The sequence below is a fragment of the Kogia breviceps genome, chromosome X (assembly GCF_026419965.1).
Source record: "Kogia breviceps isolate mKogBre1 chromosome X, mKogBre1 haplotype 1, whole genome shotgun sequence".
NCBI lineage: Eukaryota > Metazoa > Chordata > Mammalia > Artiodactyla > Physeteridae > Kogia > Kogia breviceps.
The window spans coordinates 91633259-91653888 of NC_081330.1; the positions used below are offsets into that span (position 1 = coordinate 91633259).

The 20630-nt window shown below is 40.6% G+C and overlaps 1 protein-coding gene across 1 annotated transcript in view; it reads left to right on the plus strand.

The window, feature by feature from the left end:
- Nucleotides 1–20630, plus strand: part of DGKK (diacylglycerol kinase kappa) — a 176908-nt gene that overhangs the window by 141880 nt on the left and 14398 nt on the right. Inside the window, exons 13-18 of the mRNA XM_059049722.2 lie at nucleotides 13844–13935; nucleotides 14828–14927; nucleotides 15886–16105; nucleotides 17880–17984; nucleotides 18445–18541; nucleotides 20082–20189. Coding sequence (XP_058905705.1) covers nucleotides 13844–13935; nucleotides 14828–14927; nucleotides 15886–16105; nucleotides 17880–17984; nucleotides 18445–18541; nucleotides 20082–20189 — 722 coding nt within the window. The remainder of the gene's footprint in view (nucleotides 1–13843; nucleotides 13936–14827; nucleotides 14928–15885; nucleotides 16106–17879; nucleotides 17985–18444; nucleotides 18542–20081; nucleotides 20190–20630) is intronic.

Consider the following 20630-nt stretch of genomic DNA (forward strand, 5'->3'; position numbering starts at 1 on the left):
CATTTCTTATTTTGTTTATTTGGATCCCCTCTCTTTTCTTCTTGGTGACACTGGCTAAAGGTTTATGAATTTTATTTATCTTTTTAAAGAACAAGCTCTTGGGCTTCCCTGGTGGCGCAGTGGTTGAGAATCCGCCTGCCGATGCAGGGGACACGGGTTCGTGCCCCGGTCCGGGAAGATCCCACATGCCGCGGAGCGGCTGGGCCCGTGAGCCATGGCTGCTGAGCCTGCGCGTCCGGAGCCTGTGCTTCGCAACGGGAGAGGCCACAACAGTGAGAGGCCCACATATCACAAAAAAAAAAAATAAATAAAATAAAAAAATAAAAAAAAAATAAAGAACCAGCTCTTGGTTTTCTCCATCTTTTCTATTGTTTTTTGATCACTATTTTATTTATTTCCCCTATTATTATTATTTTTATTATTATTTTATGTTATTATTATTTTATTTATTATTATTATTATTTCCGGCCTTCTGCTGATTGGCGCTTTGTTGGTTCTTTTTCTAATGCTTTTAGGTGGTAAGATGTTTACTCAAGATTTTTCTTATTTCTTGAGGAAGGCCTGTATTGGTTCCAACTTCCCCCTTAGAACTGCTTTTGCTGCATCTCACACGTCTTAGAAAGTCCTGTTTATGTTTTCATTTCTCTTGAGGTATTTTCTGATTTCCTCTCTGATTTCATCATCTCCCATTGTTTTTTATTTTATAACATCTTTATTGGAGTATAATTGCTTTACAGTGGTGTGTTAGTTTCTGCCTTATAACAAAGTGAATCAGTTACACATATACATATGTTCTCATATCTCTTCCCTCTTGCATCTCCCTGCCTCCCTCACTCCCTATCCCACCCATCTAGGTCGTCACAAACCACGTAGCTGATTTCCCTGTGCTATGAGGCTGCTTCCCACTAGCTATCTATGTTACATTTGGTAGTGTATATATGCCCATGCCACTCTCTCACTTTGTCACATCTTACGCTTCCCGCTCCTCATATCCTCAAGTCCATGCTCTAGGAGGTCTGTGTCTTTATTCCCATCTTACCTCTAGGTACTTCATGACCTTTTTTTTTTTCTTAGATTCCATATATATGTGTTAGCATATGGTATTTGTTTTTCTCTTTCTGACATACTTCACTCTGTATGACAGACTCTAGGTCCATCCACCTCACTACAAATAACTCAATTTCGTTTCTTTTAATAGCTGAGTAATATTCCACTGTATATATGTCTCACATCTTCTTTACCCATTCATCTGTCAATGGACACTTAGATTGCTTCCATGTCTTGGCTATTGTAAACACAGCTCACTGAACATTTTGGTACATGACACTTTTTGAATTATGGTTTTCTCAGGGTATATGCCCAGTAGTGGGATTGCTGGATCATATGGTAGTTCTATTTGTAGTTTTTTAAGGAACCTCCATAAGGTTCACCATAGTAGCTGTACCAATTCACATTCCCACAGCAGTGCAAGAGTGTTCCCTTTTCTCCAGACCCTCTCCAGCATTTATTGTTTCTAGATTTTTTGATGATGGCCCTTGTGACCGGTGTGAGATGATAGCTCCTTGTAGTATTTATTTGCATTTCTCTAATGATTAATGATGTTGAGCATTCTTTCTTGTGTTTGTTGGCGATCTGTATATCTTCTTTGGAGAAATGTCTGTTTAAGTCTTCTACCCATTTTTGGATTGGGGTGTTTGATTTTTTGTTATTGAGCTGCACAAGCTGCTTGTAAATTTTGGAGATTAATCCTTTGTCAGCTGCTTCATTTGCAACTATTTATTCCCATTCTGAGGGTTGTCTTTTGGTCTTGTTTATGGTTTGCTTTGTTGTGCAAAAGCTTTTAAGTTTCATTAGGTCCCATTTGTTTATTTTTGGCTTTATTTCCATTTCTCTAGGAGGTGGACCAAAAAGAATCTTGCTGTGATTTATGTCATACAGTGTTCTGCCTATGTTTTCCTTTAAGATTTTGATAGTGTCTGCCCTAACATATGGGTCTTTGTTCCATTTTGAGCTTATTTTTGTGTATGGTGTTAGGGAGTGTTCTAATCTCATGCTTTTACATGTACCTGCCCAGTTTTCCCAGCACCACTTATTGAAGAGGCTGGCCTTTCTCCACTGTACATTCCTGCCTCCTTTATCAAAGATAAGGTGACCATGTGTGCGTGGCTTTATCTCTAGCCTTTCTATTCTGTTCCATTGATCTATATTTCTATTTTTGTGCCAGTATCATACTGTCTTGATTACTGTAGCTTTGTAGTATAGTCGGAAGTCAGGGAGCCTGATTCCTCCAGCTCCATTTTTCGTTTTCAAGATTGACTTGGCTATTCAGAGTCTTTTGTGTTTCCATACAAATTGTGAAATTTTTGTTCTAGTTCTGTGAAAAATGCCAGTGGTAGTTTGACAGGGATTACATTGAATCTGTAGATTGTTTTGGGGAGTAGAGTCTTTCACAACGTTGATTCTTCCAATCCAAGAACATGGTATATCTCTCCATCTATTTGTAACATCTTTTTTAAAAATTTTATTTTATTTTTTTAACATCTTTATTGGAATATAACTGTTTTACAATAGTGTGTTAGTTTCTTCTTTATAACGAATCAATCAGTTATACATATACATATGTTCCCATATCTCTTGCCTCTTGCGTCACCCTCCCTCCCACCCTCCCTATCCCACCCCTCTCCGTGGTCACAAAGCACAGAGGTGATCTCCCTGTGCTATGCATCAGCTTCCCACTAGCTATCTAATTTACATTTGGTAGTGTATATACATCCCTGCCACTCTCTCACTTCGTCACATCTTACCCTTCCCCCTCCCCATATCCTCAAGTCCATGCTCTAGTAGGTCTGTGTTTTATTCCCATCATACCCCTAGTCTCTTCATGACTTTTTTTTTCTTAGATTCCATATATATGTGTTAGCTAGCATACGGTATTTGTTTTTCTCCTTCTGACTTACTTCACTCTGTATGACAGACTCCAGGTCTATCCACCTCATTACAAATAACTCAGTTTCATTTCTTTTTATGGGTGAGCAATATTCCACTGTATATATGTACCACATCTTCTTTATCCATTCATTTGTTGATGGACACTTAGGTTGCTTCCATGTCCTGGCTATCGTAAATAGAACTGCAATGAACATTTTGGTACATGACTCTTTTTGAATTATGGTTTTCTCAGGGTATATGCCCAGTAGTGGGATTGCAGGGTCGTATGGTAGTTCCATTTGTAGTTTTTTAAGGAACCTCCATACTGTTCTCCATAGTGGCTGTATCAATTTACATTCCCACAAGCAGTGCAAGAGGGTTCCCTTTTCTCCACACCCTCTCCAGCATTTATTGTTTCTAGAGTTTTTGAGGATGGCCAATCTGGCCGGTGTGAGATGATATCTCATTGTAGTTTTGAGTTGCATTTCTCTAATGATTAATGATGTTGAGCAATCTTTCATGTGTTTGTTGACAATCTGTATATCTTCTTTGGAGAAATGTCTATTTAGTTATTTTGCCCATTTTTGGATTGGGTTGTTTGTTTTTTTGTTATTGAGCTGCATGAGTTGCTTATAAATTTTAGATATTAATCCTTTGTCAGTTGCTTCATTTGCAAATATTTTCTCCCATTCTGAAGGTTGTCTTTTGGTCTTGTTTATGGTATCCTTTGCTCTGCAAAAGCTTTTAAGTTTCATTAGGTCCCATTTGTTTATTTTTATTTTTATTTCCATTTCTCCAGGAGGTGGGTCAAAAAGGATCTTGCTGTGATTTATGTCATAGAGTGTTCTGCCTATATTTTCCTCTAAGAGTTTGATAGTGTCTGGACTTACATTTAAGTCTTTAACCCATTTTGTGTTTATTTTTGTGTGTGGTGTTAGGGAGTATCCTAATTTCATACTTTTACATGTAGCTGTCCAGTTTTCCCAGCACCACTTATTGAAGAGGCTGTCTTTTCTCCACTGTATATCCTTCCCTCCTTTATCAAAGATAAGGTGACCATATGTGTGTGGGTTTCTCTCTGGGCTTTCTGTCCTGTTCCATTGATCTATATTTCTGTTTTTGTACCAGTACCATACTGTCTTGATTACTGTGGCCTTGTAGTAGTGTCTGAAGTCAGGCAGCTGATTCCTCCAGCTCCATTTTTCGTTCTCAAGATTGCTTTGGCTATTCGGGGTCTTTTGTGTTTCCATACAAATTGTGAAATTTTTTGTTCTAGTTCTGTAAAAAATGCCAGTGGTAATTTGATAGGGATTGCATTGAATCTGTAGATTGCTTTGGGTAGTAGAGTCATTTTCACAGTGTTGATTCTTCCAATCAAAGAACATGGTATATTTCTCCACCTATTTTTATCATCTTTAATTTCTTTCATCAGTGTCTTATAGTTTTCTGCATGCAAGTCTTTTGTCTCCTTAGATAGGTTTATTCCTAGATATTTTATTCTTTTTGTTGCAATGGTAAATGGGAGTGTTTTCTTAATTTCCCTCTCAGATTTTTCATCATTAGTGTATAAGAATGCCAGCGATTTCTGTGCATTAATTTTGTATCCTGCTCCTTTACCAAATTCATTGATTAGCTCTAGTAGTTTTCTGGTAGCAACCTTAGGATTCTCTATGTATAGTATCATGTCATCTGCAAACAGTGACAGCTTTACTTCTTCTTTTCCTATTTGGATTCCTTTTATTTCTTTTTTTTTTCTCTGATTGCTGTGGCTAGAACTTCCAAAACTATGTTGAATAAGAGTGGTGAGAGTGGGCAACCTTGTCTTGTTCCTGATCTTAGTGGAAATCGTTTTATTTTTTCACCATTGAGAACAATGCTGGCTGTGGGTTTGTCATATATGGCCTTTATTATGTTGAGGAAAGTTCCCTCTATGCCTACTTTCTGGAGGGATTTTATCATAAATGGGTGTTGAATTTTGTCAAAAGCTGTCTCTGCATCTATTGAGATGATCATATGTTTTTTTCTCCTTCTGTTTGTTGATATGGCGTATCACATTGATTGATTTGCATATATTGAAGAATCCTTGCATTCCTGGAATAAACCCCACTTGATCATGGTGTATGATCCTTTTAATGTGCTGTTGGATCCTGTTTGCTTGTATTTTGTTCAGAATTTTTGCATCTATGTTCCTCAGTGACATTGCCCTGTAGTTTTCTTTCTTTGTGACGTCTTTGTCTGGTTTTGGTATCAGAGTGATGGTGGCCTCATAGAATTAGTTTGGGAGTGTTCCTCTCTCTGCTATATTTTGGAAGATTTTGAGAAGGATAGGTGTTAGTTCTTCTCTAAATATTTGATAGAATTCACTTGTGAAGCCATCTGGCCCTGGGTTTTTGCTTGTTGGAATATTTTTAACCAGAGTTTCAATTTCAGTGCATGTGATTGGTCTGTTCATATTTTCTATTTCTTCCTCGTTCAATCTCAGCAGGTTGTGCATTTGTAAGAATTTGTCCATTTCTTCCAGGTTGTGCATTTTATTGGCATGGAGTTGCTTGTAGTAATCTCTCATAATCTTTTGTATTTCTGCAGTGTCAGTTTTTACTTCTCCTGTTTCATTTCTAATTCTATCGATTTGAGTCTTCTCCCTTTTTTCTTGATGAATCTGGCTAATGGTTTATCAATTTTGTTTATCTTCTCAAAGAATGAGATTTTAGTTTTATTGATCCTTGCTATTGTTTCCTTCATTTATTTTTCATTTATTTCTGATCTGATATTTATGATTTCTTTCCTTCTGCTAAATTTGGGGATTTTTTTTCTTTTTTCTCTAATTGCTTTAGGTGCAAAGTTAGTTTGTTTATTCGAGATGTTTCGTGTTTCTTAAGGTAGGATTGTATTGCTATAAACTTCCCTCTTAGAACTGCTTTTGCTGCATCCCCTAGGTTTTGGGTCGTCGTGTCTCCATTGTCTTTTGTTTCTAGGTATTTTTTTATTTCCTCTTTGATTTCTTCAGTGATCACTTTGTTATTAAGTAGTATATTGTTTAGCCTCCATGTGTTTGTATTTTTTACAGATCTTTTTCTGTAATTGATATCTAGTCTCATAGCGGTCTGGTCAGAAAAGGTACTTGAAATAATTTCTATTTTCTTAAATTTACCAAGGCTAGATTTGTGACCCAAGATATGATCTATCCTGGAGAATGTTCCATGAGCACTTGAGAAAATGTGTATTCTGTTGTTTTTGGATGGAATGTCCTATAAATATAAATTAAGTCCACCTTGTTTAATGTAACATTTAAAACTTGTGTTTCCTTATTTATTTTCATTTTGGATGATCTGTCCATTGGTGAAAGTGGGGTATTAAAGTTCCCTACTATGATTGTGTTACTGTCGATTTCTCCTTGTATGGCTGTTAGTATTTGCCTTGTGTATTGAGGAGCTCCTATTTTGGGTGCATAAATATTTACATTTGTTATGTCTCCTTCTTGAATGAATCCCATGAGCATTATGTCGTGTCCTTCTTTGTCTCTTGTAATAGTCTTTATTTTAAGGTCTATTTTGTCTGATATGAGTATTGCTACTCCAGCTTTCTTTTGATTTCAATTTGCATGGAATAACTTTTTCCATCCCCTCACTTTCAGTCTGTATGTGTCCCTAGGTCTGAAGTGGGTCTCTTGTAGACAGCATATATAAGGATCTTGCTTTTGTATCCATTCAGCCAGTCTTTGTCTTTTGGTGGGAGCATTTAATCCATTTACATTTAAGATAATTATCAATATGTATGTTCTTATTCCCATTTTCTTAATTGTTTTAGGTTTGTTATTGTAGGTCTTTTCCTTCTCTTGTGTTTCTTGCCTAGTGAAGTTCCTTTAGCATTTGTTGTAAAGCTGGTTTGGTGGTGCTGAACTCTCTCAGCTTTTCCTTGTCTGTAAAGGTTTTAATTTCTCCATCAAATCTGAATGAGATCCTTGCTGGCTAAAGTAATCTTGGTTGTAGGTTTTTCTCCTCCATCACTTTAAATATGTCCTGCCACTCCCTTCTGGCTTGCAGAGTTACTGCTGAAAGTTCAGCTGTTAACCTTATAGGGAATCCCTTGTGTGTTATTTGTTGTTTTTCCCTTGCTGCATTTAATATGTTTTCTTTGTATTTAATTTTTGATAGTTTGATTAATATGTGTCTTGGCGTGTTTCTCCTTGGATTTATCCAGTATGGGACTCTCTGTGCTTCCTGGACTTGATTAACTATTTCCATTCCCATATTACAGAAGTTTTGAACTATAATCTCTTCAAATATTTTATCAGTCCCTCTCTTTTTCTCTTATTCTTCTGGGACCCCTATAATTCAAATGTTTGTGCATTTAATGTTGTCCCAGAGGTCTCTGAGACTGTCCACAGTTCTTTTCATTCCTTTTTCTTTATTCTGCTCTGCAGTAGTTATTTCCACTATTTTATCTTCCAAGTCACTTATCCATTCTTCTGCCTCAGTTATTCTGCTATTGATCCCTTCTAGAGTCTTCTTAATTTCATTTATTGTGTTGTTCATCATTGTTTGTTTCCTCTTTAGTTCTTCTAGGTCCTTGTTAAATGTTTCTTGCATTTTCTCTATTCTATTTCCAAGATTTTGGATCATCTTTACTATCAGTATTCTGAATTCTTTTTCAGGTAGACTGCCTATTTCCTCTTCACTTGTTAGGTCTGGTGGGTTTTTACCTTGCTCCTTCATCTGCTGTGTGTTTTTCTGTCTTTTCATTTTGCTTACTGTGTTTGGGGTCTCCTTTTTGCAGGCTGCAGGTTCGTAGTTCCCGTTGTTTTTAGTGTCTGTCCCCAGTGGCTATAGTTGGCTCAGTGGGTTGTGTAGGCTTCCTGGTGGAGGGGACTAGTGCCTGTGTTCTGGTGGGTGAGGCTGGATCTTGTCTTTCTGGCTGGCAGGTCCACGTCTGGTGGTGTGCTTTGTGGTGTCTGTAGCCTTATTATACTTTTAGGGAACCTCTCTGCTAATGGATGGGGCTGTGTTCCTGTCTTGCTAGTTGTTGGGCATAGGGTGTCCAGCACTGTAGCTTGCTGGTCGTTGAGTGAAGCTGGGTGTTGATGTTGAGGTGGAGATCTGTGGGAGATTTTCGCCTTTTGAGATTACATGGATCTGGGAGGTCTCTTGTGGACTAGTGTCTGGAAGTTGGCTCTCCCACGTCAGAGGCACAGCACTGACTCCTGGCTGCAGCACCAGAAGCCTTCCATCCACACAGCTCAGAATAAAAGGGAGAACAGATAGAAAGAAATAAGGAAAGAAAGAAAGAAAGAAAGAAAGAAAGAAAGAAAGAAAGAAAGAAAGAAAGAAAGAAAGAAAGAAAGAAAGAAAGAAAGAGAAAGAGAGTAAAATAAAATAAAGATAAAATAGTTATTAAAATAAAAAATAATTATTAAGAAAAAAAATTTAAATAAAGAAACAACAACAACAAAATGGACAGACAGAACCCTAGGAAAAATGGTGAAAGCAAAGCTATACAGACAAAATCTCACACAGATGCATACAGATACACACTCACAAAAAGAGGAAAAGGGGAAAAAAATAATGTATCTTGCTCCCAAAGTGCACCTACTCAATTTGGAATGATTTGTTATCTATTCAGGCACTCCAAAGATGCCAGGTACATCAAGTTGATCGTGGAGATTTAATCCACTGCTCCTGAGGCTGCTGGGAGAGATTTCCCTTTCTCTTCTTTGTTCTCCCAGCTCCCGGGGTACAGGTTTGGATTTGGCTCCGGCTCTGCATGTAGGTCGCCTGAGGGTGTCTGTTCTTCACTCAGACAGGACGGGGTTAAAGGAGCAGCTGATTCGGGGGCTCTGGCTCACTCAGACCTGGGGGAGGGAAGGGTACAGATGCGGGGCGAGCCTGCAGTGGCAGAGGCCGGCGTGTCATTTCAGCAGCCTGAGGCCTGCCATGCATTCTCCCGGGGAATTTGTCCCTGGATCATGGGACCCTGGCAGTGGCGGGCTGCATGGGCTCCCAGGAGGGGGAGGTGTGGAGAGCGACCTGAGCTCGCACACAGGCTTCTTGGTGGCTGTAGCAGCGGCCTTAGCGTCTCATGCCCGTCTCTGGAGTCCACTCTGATAGCAGCGGCTCGTGCCTGTCTCTGGAGCTCCTATAAGAGGTGCTCTTAATCCCCTCTCCTCACGCGCCACAAAGCAAGGAGGGAAAAAAAAAAGTCTCTTGCCTCTTCGGCAGCTCCAAACTTCTCCCGGACTCCCTCCTGGCTAGCTGTGGTGCACTAACCCCTTCAGGCTGTGTTCATGCCACCTGTCCTCTCCCTGCGATCCGACTGAAGCCCGAAGCCCGAGCCTCAGCTCCCAGACCCGCCCATCCCGGCGGGTGAGCAGACAAGCCTCTCGGGCTGGTGAGTGCTGGTCGGCACCGATCCTCTGTGCAGGAATCTCTCCGCTTTGCCCTTCGCACCCCTGTTGCTGTGCTCTCCTCCGTGGCTCTGTAGCTTCCCCCCTCCGCAACCCGCAGTTTCTGCCCGCGAAGGGGCTTCTAGTGTGCGGAAACCTTTCCTCCTTCACAGCTCCCTCCCACTGGTGCAGGTCCCGTCCCTGTCTCTGTTTATTCTTTTTTTCTTTTGCCCTACCCAGGTATATGGGGAGTTTCTTGCCTTTTGGGAGGTCTGAGGTCTTCTGCCAGCATTCAGTGGGAGTTCTGTAGGAGTTGTTCCACGTGTAGATGTATTTCTGATGTATCTGTGGGGAGGAAGGTGATCTCCACGTCTTACTCTTCCGCCATCTTCCCCCTCCTCCCCTCTCATTTCTTTTTATTGTGCCCACCCTATGTCTTTTGATTGGAACACTTAATCTCTTGACATTGAAAGTAATTATTGATAGGTATGTACTTATTGCCATTTTATTACTTGTTTTCCAGTTGTTTTTGTAGTTCTTCTCTGTTCACTTCTTCTTTTTGTTTCTCCCATTGTGATTTAATCATTTTCTTTCTTTTTGGTTTTTGTGTGTCTTTACCATGGCTACCATGATTTGTGGTTACCATGGGGTTCAAGTATACTGACCCATAATTATATCTATGTGACTTAACTGATAGTCATTTAAGTTTAAACACATTCTAAAAGATCTACATGTTTTACTCCCCTTCCCAACATTTTGTGTTTTTTAATCATATTTTACATCTTCATGCTTATCCTTGTACTGTTGTCTTTATACTTTATTTTACATTTTTCTTCTTTTAATCTATGTGCTTGCTTATTTAATTGATCTTAAATCCTTACTATATATTTGCCTTTCTTATTTGGAAATTTCCGTTTCCTAAGATTCTTACTTGTTTTCTATTTAGTGAAGCCCTTCAACATTTCTTTTAGAGTAGGCTTAGTATTGCTCACTTCTTTTAGTTTTTGCTTGTGTGAGAAATTCTTTATCTCTCCTTCTAGTCTAAATGATAACCTTGCTGGGTAGAGTGTCCTATAGTTTGCAGGGTTTTCCCTTTCAGGACTTTGAATATATCTTGTCATTACCTTCTGGCCAGCAATGTTTCTGTGAAGAAATCAGCTGATAGCCTTATGGGGGTTCCCTGGTACCTGACTATTTTTCTCTTGCTGCCTTTAGAATCTTCTTTCACTTTTGACATTTTAATTATGTGTCTTGGTGTGGTGTGGGTCTGTTTGGGTTCATCTTATTTGAGACGCTCTGTGCTTCTTATACCTGGATATCTGTTTCTTTCTTCAGGCTTGGGAAGTTTTCCAGCCATAATTTTCAACCACCTTCTCTCTCTCTTCTCATTTTGGGACCTCCTATATTGTGAAAAATTACACACACACACACACACACACACACACACACACGCGTATATATACTTTTTGCTGTTCTGATTGTGATTTCCATTTTCTATCTTCCAGATCACTTACATGTTTTTCTGTATCACCTAGTCTGCTGTTAATTCCTTCCAGTGTGTTTTTCATTTCAGTTATTGTATTCTTCAGTTCTGACTGGTTCTTTTCTTATATTTTCTCATCCCTTGTTAAAATTCTCACTGTGTCCATCTATTCTTTCCCTGAATTCAGTTAGTTTTCTTATTACTAATGCTTTGAATTTTTTATCTTGTCAGTTATTTATGTTCCATTAGCTGTTTTTTCAGGGCTTTTCTCTTTCTCTTTCAATTGAGACAAATTCTTCTGTCTTCTCATTTTGCTTATCTTTCTCTATCTCTATGAAATTAGGTGAAACAATTACCTATGGTGGTCTTAGAGGGATGTCCTTATGTGGGAGTAGCCCTATACAGTCTACAAGGCCCCAGTGGCTTTGGTAGCAGAGCTGGATTTGATGTGAGCACAAGTCACACCTTTCCTCAGGGTGTGCTGGTAGCTGTCACCTTGGTAGGAGGTGGGGCTAGAGATGGAGGTGCTAGGACCAGAGCAATATGTGAGTCAGGGCTTCCCCTCTGTTCAGTGGTGATCACCGCCCTATTGGGAGCAGGGTCAGGTCCCAAGGTGCTGGAGCAAAAGCCCTGAGGGTTGGGTCTGAGCTGGCTCAGTTCCCTTTAAGTGTGTGTTCTTTTCCCTCCCAGCACTGACACCCTCACCCAAGTGGAGCAATGCTGGAGAAAGGGGGGCTGGTGTGGGTATTCAACAGTGGTGGGGGCATGAGCTGTGGTGGTCTGGCTGCCATCAGAGATCTGGTCTGCCCCTGATGCTCCACCTGTGCAAGTGCCAGTAACAGCTGCCCCCTGCTTGCTCAGATGCCACTTAGGGTTTGAACCACCATAGCATCTTTTTTTTAATTGACATATAGTTGATTTACAATGTTTCAGGTGTAATACACACACACACACACACACACACACACACACATATATATATATATATATATATATATGTTCTTTTTCAGATTCTTTTCTATTATAAGTTGGTACACCATAGCATCTTACAGCCAAGCTTTTTCCCTTTTGTGGCAGCCCTTAGTCCCATGTGGAGCTGCCATATTAGGCAATCTGTGCTGGAGCATTTGCTTGGCTCAGGCTAGGATTCATGCCAGAGTGGTCACAGGAAACCAGTCAGCCAGCTGGGTGGTTTCAATCCACCCTTTCTGTCCTGCTTTGGGAGCTAGCAAGTTTTCATGGCCTCCTCCCAAGCAGAGTCCAGGCATCCCACAGCTGTCCTATTAGTCCCACTGGCCCTTCAACCATCCAAGGGGGCTCATTTTCCCTTTGTTGGACCCAAGGGCTGAGGCACCCAATCTGTGGCTCAAGCCACCACTCCCCAGGGAGGATCTCTACCTGTGTAATACCCTTTCTCTACTGAGTCCCCTCCTAGGGGCACAGGTCCCAACCTGATCACTTCTCTTCCCTTACTATCAGATTCTATGTGGATCTTTCTTACAGCCTTGGGTATATAGGAGTCTTTCTGCCAGTCTCCTGTTAGTTTTCAGTGAGAATTGTTCCACATGTAGATGTATTTTTGATGTATTCATGGGGGAAGGTGAGTTCCACTTCCTCCTACTCCACCATCTTGAGTCCCTCCAAGTCTAGGTTTCTTACAGCCCTCCTGTTAGTCCCACTGGTTTTTTAACCAGCTAAGGGGACTTGTGTTCCTGATGTCAGATTCCAGGGCTGTGGTGCCCAATATGTGGCTGGAACTGCTCACTCCCCAGGGAGGCTCTCTGTCTTTGTAATCCTCTCCCTCTTCTGTGTCCCCTCCCAGGGGCACAGGTCCCAAACTGATCACTTCTCTTCCCTTCTTATCCAATTTTGTGTGGATCTTTATTACAGCCTTGGTTGTACAGGAGTCTTTCTGCCAGTCTCCAGTTAGTTTTCAGTGATAATTTCTCCACATTTAGATGATGTATTTTTGATGTGTTCATGGGGGGAATTGAGTTCCAAGTCCTCCTAATCTGCCATCTTGATATCTTCCCCCAGGAAGTTTGAACTTCTATCTAAAAGCAATAAGTATTATATAAGGATTTTTATTAATATGAAAATTTCAAATATATAGGAAATTTTAAGTGGTAGCTTCTACCATTAATATTTCACTATACTTTCTTTATCACATATCTATCCATCTATCTATTCTGCTATCTAATAGAAAGGTTTAAAATAGAATATTTACATGTTATGTGGAGAAAAAATTGAAGGAATAAAGACTAGAGGCAAGGAAAAAAGATAGGCAGTGCTGTAATTGTCTAGGCAAAAGATGATGGTGATTTGGACTGGTGAAGTGATAACAGGAATAAGAAGAAGTGGACGTAGTTAAAACATATTGAAGAGATAGAATCATCAGGACTTGGTAGATGTTTGAATGTGGGGGTGATGGAGAGGGATGAGTATAAGTTGTAGTTAGGAGTACAGACTCAAGAGCCAGACTACCTGGAATCAAATCCTGGCTGTGCCACCTATCAGCTGTCCCTTCCCTATGCCTCAGTTTTCTGTTCTGTGAAATGGGGATAATAATCCTTATTTCATAAGATTGTTATAAGGGTTACCTGAAAAAATATATATGTATCTTAGAACACAACCTAGCACATAGTAACTTCTATATAAGTGGATGCTATTATTATATTTAACATTATATATAAGAGGTGACACCCTGGTTGGAAAGATGTGAGTTCAAATCCCTTATCTATTATTTACTAGCTATGTAATATGAGATTGTTTTTCATTTGAAACATGGAACAAATAGTAACTCCTTCATATGAGTGTTTGAGTATTAATTTAAATGAGAGGAAACAATATACATCTCTTATTTTTAGAATGACCACAGATCTACAATTATCTGTGGAGATCTTCCACAAGAATTCTTTAATTGTGATTATTTTCAGAGAGACAGTTGGGTTGCTGGTAAAGCATCAGTAGGAAGTAATGAGGGGGGTGAGGATGGGTAGCACACTGTGTCACAGTGCTAAGATTCCAGGGCTCAACACTCCTTTTCCCCCTAGGCTGCTGCCATCCAACACTTAGAATCTGCAACCACTGAGTTGAACAAAATCCTGAAAGCCAAGTACCCGACAGAGATGATCATTGCAACCAGGTCAGTCTTCCTTTGGCTCTCAAACTTTGGGATGTTTTTGCCCTTCATGGGCTGTTCCTCAGTCAGAGATGGGGCTCATTTTAATAGCTTGGGGGATTGAGGCCAAGGAAAGCATATGTTTACCTTCCCAAATCAAATTTCTTCCAACTCAAACCTCCTGAATAGAAAGTTTACGGGGGAAAACAAACAAAAACAAAAACATGAGATTGGGGTGAGGGCTCTTGCTACTCCAAAAAGACAAAATTGTAAGCCACAACTTTGGAAGAATGGTTATAGAAGGGAAACACAACATTCCATACCATTCAAGAGCATAACATAGCTCCCTATACTAGGGAGACCTTGTTTTCCATTTAATACCTGGAAAATTCTCTGTGGTACCTGCTACAGCTGCTTTCTCATAGCTGAGCAACACATTCTCCCCTTCTAAATACATGGGTCATTCTTTCCTCCTGGGACTCTGGTGGGTTCCTTCCAAGCTACCACATTCTCTTTTGAGAAACAGTCCCTACAGGGACCATCATCCCAAAGTCATTATGTTTGTACTAAATTAGCCAGGCCCTTGAACCATAGCTGATTTGACCCAGGGTGAAATCCTGACCCAAGTTGGACCGACTGAATTCTGTTTCCTGGAAATTTGGAATTTGGGCTAAGAAATGCTAGTTAAATTCTCTTAGGTACTGGCATATTTCACCATATGCACAGGAAGAATCAGAATAAACAAAGAGGGGAGAGGGAGCGGGGGGAGAGGGACAAGGAGAGGGAGGGAGGAGAGATCAGGAAAAAGAGAGGGAGAAGGAAGAGGAGGAAGATGGAAACTAATGACATTATAAGAGAAAAGGTCCCTGAACCTCATGGTCCATGTCACATTGTGTCATCTATCTTATATTTCCAGATTCCTGTGCTCAGCAGTGGAAGATTTTGTAGTTGATATTGTAAAGGCCTGGAGCCGGATAAAACAGAACAATACAGCAATAGAATCTGTGATTTTGAAAGTAAGTTTCCATCCTTTTTTCTTGTACTCTTTGTGGTGCCAGGGCCTCATTTTTAATAAAAGCAAATGTGCCTCTCACTGGGAATTGTAAAAGAGCAAGGAGAAGCAGCTGGTAAGCCTCCCTGATGGGGAAAATTCTCATCAAACTTCCACCTTTCACCAAATGAAGAGTAGCACTATACATGCTTATCCATGTACCATGTACCTAAGCATATGCCAAGCATCTGTCCACACCTAGACACAAGCGTACACCAACATGCATGCACGTGGTTGTATACCAGAACATTCTTGAAAATACATACAAATACATGCTAGAAATACACCCAAATTCACCTCTATAACAACCGCAGTAACAATAACAGCTAACACTTATATAACACTTACTCTGTGCCAGGAACTGTTCTAAGCACTTATAATGTATTAATTTATTTAATCTTCACAACTGCCCTAGAATATAAAAGCACAAGTAGATTAAGTGACTTGCCTAAGTTTACAAACTATTAAGTGATGGAGCTGGGAATCAAGCCATAATCATGTAGTACACCCCCAAACATACACACAGACAAAGGCAGACACCAGGCACCCATGCAGAGCCACATTCACATTCATAGGAGCATGCCCATGAAAACGCCAATCCAGAAATGTTTATCTTTCCTCAGTTTTGCCATATTACACATCATTTTATAGGCCACTCTGACATGAGAAAGACTAGGCAACATATATTGATGCCTGCAGCTGTTCTGAAACAAATAGTGTCTCTTTGACCCCCTAACACCTTATCACATCTACCCAAGCAGTTCTTTCCCTAAACTTTCATCTCCCCACAAGTAGCTTTCTATGCTCAGTGTTCCTGGCCAACTAGTACCCCTCCCTACCTCTCCTCATACCATCTGACTCCTCATTCTGTCCTTTCAGGCACAAATCCCTCATAACAATGTCCTGTCTCCTTCCCCATACAGAGCGACTTAATGTATGACAAGCTCAGTGTCCTGATTGATATCCTTGCTGAGGATGCAGCAGTTGAGAAGAGTACCACAGCACATGCAGACAGTGCCAAGGCAGATGGAAAGCCCGTCATCCCTCAAATAGACCACATAGCCAAGTGCAAGTTGGAGCTGGCCACAAAGGCCCAGAATCTCCAAAAGTCCTTGAAACTCATCATATTCCAAGTTGAACAAGGTAAAGGCCCCAGGGTTGTGGTGATTGAGGTAGGGGAACGAGAAGGTTTCTGTGGGTAGTTTACTGGTCTCCCTCGCTCTGGGTCTACTATTTGACATCACTACCAAAACTTGACTAGATTCTGCATTCATAAAGCATCCAAAGTCCGTCCTCAGTCTCCACTGATTTGAAAAGCCTCAGTCCTGATAAGCTGCCCCTTTGGCTCCTCCTACTTCCCAGGCACTCAACTCTTGCTACGTATTTATTTTTGGAACTAACAATCATCCTAAACAACTACAGCTGCTAAGTGGCTTGGCTCAAAGGTCTGTCAGCTTCAACCTCCAGCCATGGAATCGTTTTCCACCTGCTCTTGTCCCCTTCCAACCACTGAGCCTATGATGATTTTAGAAAGAAAATAGTGTTCATCTCTGCATGTCTTACACAGTATTAATCAGGCACAAGGGCTCTGAGAGTGGTCCTGGCAACTCTAGCATTGATTGCCATTTCCCATAACTCATGACAATCTGCAAGCTTCCAACTCAGTATGAAAACTCTTTCAACTCCTCCAACTTTTTAATTTAACATTTTGGTTCCCACTTCTTCTCCACAATGCTTCTTTGAAAAACAGATCAGAAAATATAATACCAAGTGTGTTCTACCTGAGCTATTGGAATTGAACAGAAGTCCATGTAGCAGGGAAGGCCTTTTGTCTGGCCTTTGACCTTTAGCTACAGTACCTTCTCCTGCCTTGATACCTTTAGGTACATCCTCAGCCAAATTTCTAAGAAAGAAAGGAAATAACCCTTCTGCACTGTGAAATCATTGAACAGCCACTTTGCCTCTATTTATTTATTTATTTATTTATTTTAAATTATTTTTTTTTCGGTACGCGGGCCTCTCACTGTTGTGGCCTCTCCCGTTGCGGAGCACAGGCTCCGGATGTGCAGGCTCAGCGGCCGTGGCTCACGGGCCCAGCCACTCCGCGGCATGTGGGATCTTCCCGGACCAGGGCACGAACCCGTGTTCCCTGCATCGGCAGTCGGACTCTCAACCACTGCGCCACCAGGGAAGCCCTTGCCTCTATTTCTGTAGGTAGTTTCCAAGTAGCAGGGATCAAACCAATCTGATATAGCCATAACCCTGTCACAACTAATCCTCAGCCTGCTCCATCAATACATAAGTCAGATTTAGAAGTGCAACTTGTGGCCCTGGGACAAAGAAAGGCTCCCCTGGCAGCACAGGGATTGAACCCATGAGCTTTGGCATAGGCTGAGCACCTGAGCTATACAATATATAGGCTGGTAGAAGAAAGGAGACTTCTCAAATATTCTGGGTATTGGTGAGACATTTGGTTGAAAGAACGGCATGATCCTAGAGGCTTAAGTTTAGAACAAAGGTCATGTGAGTAAGTGAATTTAAAAAGAGGCTAGAATGGAGGTAGAAGAACAGAGAGTTTCCCACCCTGCTTCCCCTACACCTGGCCCCAAGCTTCTACTCACAGCCACATTTACTGGACGATAGGAAAAGAGTAACAAGTAAAACAGAGAAAGCTCAGGCACGGATGTGAAGAGACATGGCAATACTGTAAGAAAACTGAAACCACGAACAGTATCTTGAAGGAGATGTGATGATCAAATGGGAGTCTCCATTGTCTCCCCACACACTGACTGGTATTAACTAAATAAAAGAGATGCTCAAGAAATGTGACCAATCCTCCCTCCTTTCCTCCTTTTCTTCCTTCCTTTCCTTCCTCTCCTTCCTTCCTTCCCTCCTTCCTTCCACTTTTTCTCTATAGTTCTTGATGAGCAAAGCCGACAGACAATATCAGTCAAGAACTTTAGTTCAACTTTCTTCCTGGAAGATGACTCAGAAGATATTAACCAGATGAGCCCAAGACACCGTAATGATCTTTCTCTTCTCCTTCTTTTACTCTAAGCTTCATCTCTGTCTTCTAGTTCCCAGAGAATAAAGATGTATTTTCATGCATCTTCCTTTAGCCATAATCCTACTCTGCAGTAGCTATCCCTCCCTCTTCTCCAGAAACCTCACACTATAAGACCCCATGCCTATGCCCAGAAGTAATGACCCCATTAGATACTTTGAAAAGGTTGGCCTGATGAAACCCAAGATTTGAAGCTGTTTCACTGCCAGCAAGCAAGCAGCCCAGCCTTACTATTCTGTCAGTGGAAGTCCCTGTCCATCCAAGATGATCCCTCTTTGGAATAAGAACCCTGAATATTATCGAGGAGCAAGTCATTGGGCTTGACTCTGCTCCAACAGAGAAAGTGGGGTGAAATACAAGTGGAGAGAAGGGCTTTCTTGTTTGTATCTGACACCAAGGTGACATCTTTTGTGTCTAGGTTCTCGTCTTGGTACCTTGTCTTCTATATCTTCTCTCAAAAGTGAAGACCTAGATAACCTCAGTTTGGAGCACTTATATTTTACACCTGAAACTATGTAAGTATTTAAGCCTATCACCTTCCTATGGCTTCTCCCTCTCTCTGGTTAAGAGAATAGTCTAAGGATACCCAGAGTCAAATGCTGACTCTACTTACTAGTTGTGTGACCTTACACAAGTAATTCAACCAAACCTCAGTTTCCTCATGTATAAAATGGAGATAATTGTAGAACTTGCCAGATAGGTTTGCTGTATTTATTGAGTTTATGTATCCAAAGTACTTGCATTGGACAGTGTTTGGAACCCATAGTTAGGTGCTATATGTGTTACAGTTATTATTATGATGATTTTATTAGAACAACTTCATTTCATTTCAAAGGACCTGTTTTTCACTGTTGCCTTTAACAGTAAATGATTAGAGTTGCTAAGAAGTAAGTGGGCATTTAGGGGGCTAGCTAGCAAATCTAAAGACATCTGTCTCAATAGCCCTACCTCTTTAGAATATTCCCAGTAGCCAAGTTCCATCACATTCACTCATTTTGAGTTCCATTAAGAAAATCAGTTACATCAGTTAGAGAATCCCCAATTTCTGGACTGTGGTCAAGGAAGACAAATGTCATGTGAGAGACGTAGGGTCAGTTTAGTAATGAATAAAAAAATCTGTGATTAAGTAGCTTAATTGTACCTATTTTCAGTTTCTCAAAAGAAAGACACAGCTAGCAATTATTTTTTTCTGCAGCTTCCCATTTATTCCTATATTCAACTCCCATTCCCCTCTTACCATTGGCTTAAGCTCATATATGAGGCCTCAATGGACCTACCTAATGAGTTTTGATCAATGGTGTGCTGGAAAATGTTTAACAACCAGCTCTCTGGGGGGAGGAAAGCCCTGATTTATTCCTGGTGTAAACCCTTCCATCATGGCCTATTTCAAGCTACTGATATAATGTCATTGAATGCAGAGTTGGGAATTATAGGCATAATCAGCTTACATAAACTGGTATGAACTGTCTCCAACACACCACTGGTTTTAATGGATGGATGCAGAAGAATAAAACAAACTGCTTGGTTTTGTTGTTGTTGTTGTTGTATATATATCTACCCTCTTTTATCAGTTTTTTTTTTCCTTCAAATGTGTTGTCACTTTGCCCTTTGATGTGAAAGTGCTACAGAGGAGTTCAGACATCTCTGGAAACAGAAATACAGACTTTACTCTCATCATATATTTTTATCTGAGATACTTAAATGTTCTTTCTTTATGGGAATAAGTCAATGACTCTTATTTCCCTTTATTTTATGTGGAGAAAATAATGGCCACTCATATCTGACAGCCTCCAAAGATGACTTCTTTATTATGAATCCCAATTCCACTGAATCCACCCAGATGGCTGGATGTCCTCTCTTACAGCCAACAAGTTAGTTGTTAACACAATAGGACATCTACATGTGCCTCTCAAGAACATTAAGCCTTGTGCCCAGTGTAGAGGGGACCTTCCCTTAGTGGTTGTTGATCATGCAGAAAAAGTCTGCAGCCCAATGGTAATAGCACTTCTTTCCTGCACCAGTGTCTATTCTCTTCTTCCCTTTGGCTAATTTCAGACGCTTCAAAGAAAGGTGTGTCATGAACAACTATTTTGGAATTGGACTAGATGCTAAAATTTCTCTGGAATTCAACACTAGAAGAGATGAACATCCAGGACAATACAAGTAAGGAAAAGAAACTCCCCTCCCTACATACAAACACACAATCACAATATACACATGTATTCCCACATCCCCTACCTCACTGACAAGAAACAGAAAGAGTCCGTCCTTTGGAAGTAAAACACATTAGTCCCAAGGTTTGTCTAGTGGGATAGCTTGCCCCAAATATTGACAAGATCTGTGATGACGCTGCACTGGCATCCTGAACTTGGAGCTGCTTTCATAGTCTTGACCATTACATTGACTCAATTCAGCCAATTGCCTATCTTTGTCCTGTCTCCAAGAACTTGATGAGGTCCTAGTAGTGGTTTTAGGTCTGTTCTTGCTTGGTAAGGCTGCAAAGTATCAAAGATCGCCCTACTGGTTCTTAGTGTTCCTAACCTGGTTCCCCAGGACCTACTGATTTTACCCCATCTTGGTTGGTCTGCTTGGCACCTTCTGGTA